Genomic DNA, 6,000 nt, shown 5'->3' with positions numbered 1-6,000 from the left:
CGGCATTCGCCCCCCTGGCCCCAGGGGCTGACTCAACATGACCCCAACATGAAATCTCCCTGCCAGGCCCGTCTGAAGAGCCAGGTTCAGCCTGGCCATGATGCTGACAGGCCCCTTGGCCTAAGCATGGTCCCTGTCCCATCAGGCACCGCGGCCTCCCCTCTCTAGGTGCCTCCTGTGGGCTGGGGCTCCAGCACCCTCCACTCCCCCCAGCCCTCCCAGCACCTGGGGCTCCTTGAAACAGAGCTTGAGAACCATCTAGAGCCTCTAGTGCCAAAGGGGACTCCTCGTGTGCAGTTCAGGGAGAGGAAGTGCCCCTGTGGGCCTAGGCCCAGCTGAGGGGGACCACAGGCACTGATATCTGGCCTGTCCAAGCAGGAGGACTGCTGGGAGCGGTCAGTGGGCCGTGGAGGCATGGGATGGCACGGTCCCATGGCGAGGGGAGCAGCCTGCCCTAACCCCTGCAGCGTGGCCCCGTGGCCTGGATCATGCCAGCCCACCCAGAACCCTGACGAGGGCTGACCGCTGTCCCACCCCTCGCAGCACCACCAGGATGAGCGGGGGCTGGTCTGGCGCTCATGGCTGCCCGGCCTGCCTGAGCTCACCGTGGCCTTCAGGGTTTCCCTCCCTGCCGCCTGAGGCCACATTCCTGCCTGCACACCCTGTCCCTCTCACGGGCTCCTTCTCCTGCCCGGCTGGAGCCCCTGCCACCTCTGGCATCCTCTGCCAGGCCCAGCCACCAGCTGTGCACCTCAGGCTGTCCTGTCTCCTGGCCACTGTGGGTTGGGGAGCTTAGTGTGAGCTGGCCTCTGGCCTGCTGGGTTGCTGCAAGCCTGGACCCAGGGGTTTGAGGTCTGATGCCCACCTGCAGCCCATTCCGAGGCAAGGTGACCTGCCATCTGCAGCAGCAGGGTAACATGGCTGCCCTTTGCCCCCAGTGCTGTTTCTAAGGGCAGACTAAGGAGCCAGGTGGAGGGACCGGACAGGGACTAGACAGAAGATTCTGGCTCCCCAGAACTACAAGGAAGGAGGGGAAGGACAGGGTCCAGTGAGATAAGGAGATCCCATCTCCTGGGAACCCTGCTGAGGGTGAGCGGGCAGGAGGAAGGTGCTCCCAGTGAGGGCGCCCAAGGCCCCAGGGCCGTAGTGACCACCAGAAGCCTGTGGGCTGTGGAGCCTCCCGTTGACCAAATGTGTGCTTCTGTCTGGGGGCACCTTCTGGGGGGCTTTGCCATGAGGCTGGGCTCGTTCTAGAGCGTGCTGTCCAGCGGGCCTTGACCTCCTCCGTGGGAGGAGCCGACGTCCCTCTCGGGGTTTCCCTGTGTGGGTAACGAGGCAGTGCAAGGATGGCCAGCTGGGCCTGTCAGGGGTCACCCGTCAGAGGTCACCCGTGCTTTAGTGACTTATGGAGCACGCATGATGACAGTGGCTGGTGGACAGCTCCTAGGGGCCGGTGAGGAGATGAGGACTGGAGCCCAGTGGACGGCACACGCTCTGCACCGCCAGCTCTTGCTGTCCCTTGCTCATGGGTCCTGTGATACCCCACCTGCCCCTCCCTGCGCCGCAGTGCAAGCTGCAGCCTGGTGGGCTACAGTCCACCTCACTGACCAATTTCTGAGAAACAGGAATGTCCCAGACGGCTAAGGAGAAAGGTTTTTGCTACAGAGATGTATTCAGAGTGCTCCCTGCAGGGCCAGGAGATCCCGTGCACCCTGTTTGGGCATGAAGTGAACCTGAACTAACCCAGAGAGCCATGACCCAGACCACAACCCGCTCAGGTGCTGCCGTGTCCAGGCGTCCATGAGGGCGGGGCTGGCAGGCGCAGGAAAGCATGCAGACGAGGCGTGATTATAAAAATAACCAACACTGAGTCAGGTGCCCGAGCCCTGGGGGCTGAGGCCCAGGCTCTGCAGCCAGGAGCCCCGAGGCCCTCCCAGGGCGCCGTGGCTGGTTATCTTTATAACAGGTGGGCAGCAGCACCATAGCAAACAGGGCACAGGCAGGAGGGTGGTTACCTCAGTCGGCGTTGGCGAGAGCAACTGAGGAGACTGTGGACACAACAGAGTGACCTGTCAGCACTGTGACACTAGGCACTACTTTGGGGGTGAAGGGGTGGTTTGGGGACCAGCAGGCAACAGTGGGTCAAGGTGTACCCGGACGTGAGCCTGCACACGGGAATGAACCCACCCCAGGAGACGCAGAATGGACTGCAGGACTCTTGGAGAAATGGGGTCCAGGGCACTCAGAGAAAGGGGCTCCCAGGCTTGGAGCCTGGCTTGGCCACTCGCCATGCCCCACCGCTCTCGAGACACACGTCTTCCCATAACGGAAGCCTGCAGGCTCAGGACACCTGCTACACTCTGTGTGCACATCACCAGGTTTTCTCTGGAAGGAGGGGAAGGGGGCTAGGGGAAAGAGGGTGATGGGAACCTAGGGCCGGGGCACGGGCAGGGGGTACAGGCTGGACCCCCCTGCCTCACCCTTCCTGGGGTCTCTCAGTAACAGTGAGGCTTGTCACCACACTCTCAGGCTCTCGTGGTCAGCAGGGGCACCTGCTATCCCTGAGTCATCTCTCTCCTGCTTGGCCCCCAAAGCCCCGCAGCTGTGCCCGGCAGCTGTGACCTGAGCAGGTGCCTGGTCACATCAGGCCCAGGTTGGACTTCCCTGCACCCACCTGCTGTGCACGGTGCCCTGGGGCTCAGCCCTCATTTTCCTCATTTTGAGAAGTCACAGAATGAGGAGGACCAAAGGAATCATGCTTGAAAGGACCCGGTGTCCCTGCCCTGTGAGCACCTGTGCCTGGCTACACTCAGGCTCCACGCTCAGGCCCGCGGCCCAGCACCTCAGCCACAGGGACACCGAGATCTCAGAGCCACAGAAAGAGCAGCGAGAACCTCCAATGAATCCAGGTCAGATGGAGAAGGGCGGCCTCATTTAGAAGTCACCAAGTAACAGAGGACGCTCCAGCAACACTGCGAAGTAATTCGTGGTCACCAGGGGGTGGAACTGGCTCGGGAGTCACCAAGGAGAGCAGGAGCGTGCTGGCTGGTGGGGCTGGGTGCGGCCGGGAAGTCCTGGCCAGGAAAACTGCATTTCCTGCTTCACGACAATACTCCAGCACTCAGGAGGAGCCAGATTCTCACCCAGGTTCTATCCCTTCCCAACGGCAGCCTGTTCTGCTGCCCGCTCCTGCTCCTGCTGCCTACTGCCTGCTCCTTTAACGAGGCCCTTGCAGGCCCTTCAGTGAGGGGTGCTTAGAGCCAGAGCGCTGGGCACTAGTGAGTGAGGTGTGGCAGGTCACCCGAGGGCCTGGGGAGCCCGCAGAGCGGAGGACACTGGCTGGATCCTGTCAGAACGCCCCCGTGAGGGAGGCTCCTGCCCACGGGCCACGCGGAGGCCGTACCTCGCTGCAGCTCTGCCTGTCACCCGCGCAGTGGCTGACGTAGGGCGAGTAGGAGATCATGTCTGGGCGGTCGATGTTGTAGATGGCCTTGCTTTTGGGAAGCGCGGCCAAGTCCCTGTAGTCAAGGATCTCGTCTCCAAGCTTCGCCTGAGGGAGGACAGAGCAGAGGCAGGAAGTGACCCGTGTCCCAGGTCCCAGGCGGCAGCCGCCCCAAGCCCAGAGCCGGGACACTGCCCAGGGGCAGGAGACTCAGCTGGGACAGCCTGCCCCGTGCCAGCCTCCAGAGGGCCCTGCGGTCCCGAGCACGCTCTCTCCAACTGCGTCAACAGAGGGCTCCCAGGCGGAGAGGTCGAGACCCATGAGCCCGGCACAGGCCTGCCAGACGGTGAGATGCAGGACAGGCACACACACATGTGCTCAGACTCACGTATGCACACAGGAGCCAGTGCACGTCTATGCTCACGGAGGATGTGCAGTCTGACTGCAGAGGGACATGTCCCTACACAGCACCTCTCCACATGGTAGTGCACACTCATGCACACCCACAATCAGGCACCCACAGGCCCACACACTCACTCCTGCACTCACAGCACACACCTGCATATTGGCACACCTACTTGCACACACGGACCCCCTAGAAACTTGCATGCACACACACGATCACCCTCACACCCACCCAGTGAGTACACAGACACACACACACACACTGGTGCATGCACCTTGGCACGCGTGAGCCCCGGCATCTGATGGGTTGGCCCTGGCCCTCATGCACCTGCCCACAGAAGGTGCTCACGGGCGCTTGCCGACCCAGCCTGTGGTGCTGCAGGGTTGCTCTCAGAGTGCCCGCCTGGCCGTCTGCCACCTGCTCCACTCTGCCCACCTGCTCCCACTCCGCCCTGTGCTGGCACACTAGCTCCAATGCCCACCCGCCCACTGCCTGGCCCTGGCCCTGGCTCTGGCCCTGGGTAGTCCTTGGGCTGCCCGGGGCACTTTCCAGCCACAGGTGCTCTGATCTGGACACTGCTGGCCCACAGCAGCCTGCTCAAGGCCTCTCCTGCAGGGTCTGCACGAAGACACCCTCAGTAGCAGCAGCAGGTGACACACAGGCTGGACCTGAGACAACTGCCACCTTTTACTGTGAACTCACAAAATATTACAGCAGGTCTGTGACAGGAACTCTCACAGTAACTCCTTATGGCAGATGAGGAGCCCAGAGAGGTTGGACAACTTGTTCAGAGTCACACAGCAGGGGCAGCATGGTGCTGTCCGACCCGAGAGTCTATGCTTTCTGCTGATGTGCTCCCCTGTCCTGTCCTGCCGCAGGGGAGTCTCCCTAGCTCACCCCATACTCCTGCAGCTCAAACCCAGGCAGCCCTTCCTCAGGGGGCACTGTGAGTCCCACAGGAGCCCCTGAATGAGGGCTTCCTGCCCCCAGCCTGCTTGCCCACAGCCTCTCCCCACGCCCACGGTGTGCTGTGGCCAGACCCCCCCTGCACCATCTCTAGAGCCAGCAGCACTGGCTGGCCTCCTGCAGCAAGCCCACCCTGACGACAGGCGGACCCAGGCTCTGCCAGGACTCCGGGCCTTCGGGCCGAGCTGCTCTTTGCATGGCCCAGGCCGAGAAGGAAGCCTGATGTCTCGACTCTGGCTGGTCCTTCTGGAGCCCAGGACAGGGCGGGAGACCCCAGGTCCAACCCCGAGCCGTCCACGTGCAGTCATGGTGGTCAGCCTGCCGGCATTTTCCAGGCGTTCCTCTGCCTTTGGGGGCAGTAGGGAACCAGAGCCCAGGACTCGGGGTGTGGCCCTCCTGCCTGCTCAGCCTGGCCCCCTGCTCCCCCTCACACCCGCCACCCTGACCCCTGCAGTTCCCCATCACTAGTCCATTCGTCATTGGGGACTTGCTCTTGCTGACCCCTTCCCCTGCCTGGCCTCCCACCTCTCAGGCTCCAGAGGGCCTCCTCGGGGTCCTTCCCATCTAGGAGCTGTTTTATTTTCTTCCTGTCGGGAAGGGACTGGTCTTCATCTGTGACCCAGACAACACTAGAGGGTCCCCGGACCCCATTTAATCCCTCATTGAGCCCCTGCCCCTAACTCCAAGCTTGTCATGGCCAAGTGCTCAGGACGCCCTGGACAAAATGAATTAAAGTCACTGCAGCGTTTGCCAAAGTCGGCAGAGCTCTGTGGGTCTCGTCTCCTGCAGAGGGGACGCCCGCTGGGTTGGTACGTTGCTGGACCGCAGTGGGCCTCAGCAGTCATGGCTCCAGTAAGATGCCTCAGACCTGAGTTTCTCAGGTCATTAAGAGGCCATGCCCCCCACACTCACCTCCCTCAGTTACCTGTCCTCTGGGCTTTTCCTGAGTAGCCACAGGGCCTGGGTCTGGGAGGCACCTGGCCCCAGGCTAGTCCCCTCCGTCCTCAGGCCTCCTGTCCCTGGCAGTGGGCCCAGGGCTGGCGGGCTGCTGGATGTGGATGGCCCAGTGGCCGCCCGTCCACAAACACAGACAGCCGTGGGGTGGCCCTGTAGCCCCACGGCCTCCTGTGCCCAGGCTCCCAGGCTGGCTCCTCCCTGGGAAGGCCACTGGGCAGGTGGACAGTGC

At 62.7% G+C, this 6,000-nt stretch overlaps 1 protein-coding gene across 16 annotated transcripts in view; it reads right to left on the bottom strand.

Moving 5' to 3' along the window:
- Window positions 1–6,000, bottom strand: part of Ablim2 (actin binding LIM protein family member 2) — an 89,791-nt gene that overhangs the window by 46,913 nt on the left and 36,878 nt on the right. For 10 of the 16 annotated variants that reach the window (XR_007340970.1, XM_048784109.1, XM_048784106.1 and 7 more), the window contains 2 exons: window positions 3,404–3,550; window positions 2,016–2,048 (listed from right to left, as the gene is read on the bottom strand). Coding sequence is in view for 15 of the 16 variants with exons in the window: in XM_048784109.1 (XP_048640066.1) it covers window positions 2,016–2,048; window positions 3,404–3,550 (180 nt within the window). In the remaining variant the exon portion in view is untranslated. The remainder of the gene's footprint in view (window positions 1–2,015; window positions 2,049–3,403; window positions 3,551–6,000) is intronic. The other 6 variants (XM_048784116.1, XM_048784117.1, XM_048784120.1 and 3 more) reach the window with 1 other exon arrangement.

The sequence above is a fragment of the Marmota marmota genome, unplaced genomic scaffold (assembly GCF_001458135.2).
Source record: "Marmota marmota marmota unplaced genomic scaffold, marMar, whole genome shotgun sequence".
Classification (NCBI taxonomy): Eukaryota; Metazoa; Chordata; class Mammalia; order Rodentia; family Sciuridae; genus Marmota; species Marmota marmota.
This window is presented reverse-complemented; position numbering and strand designations above follow the sequence as displayed.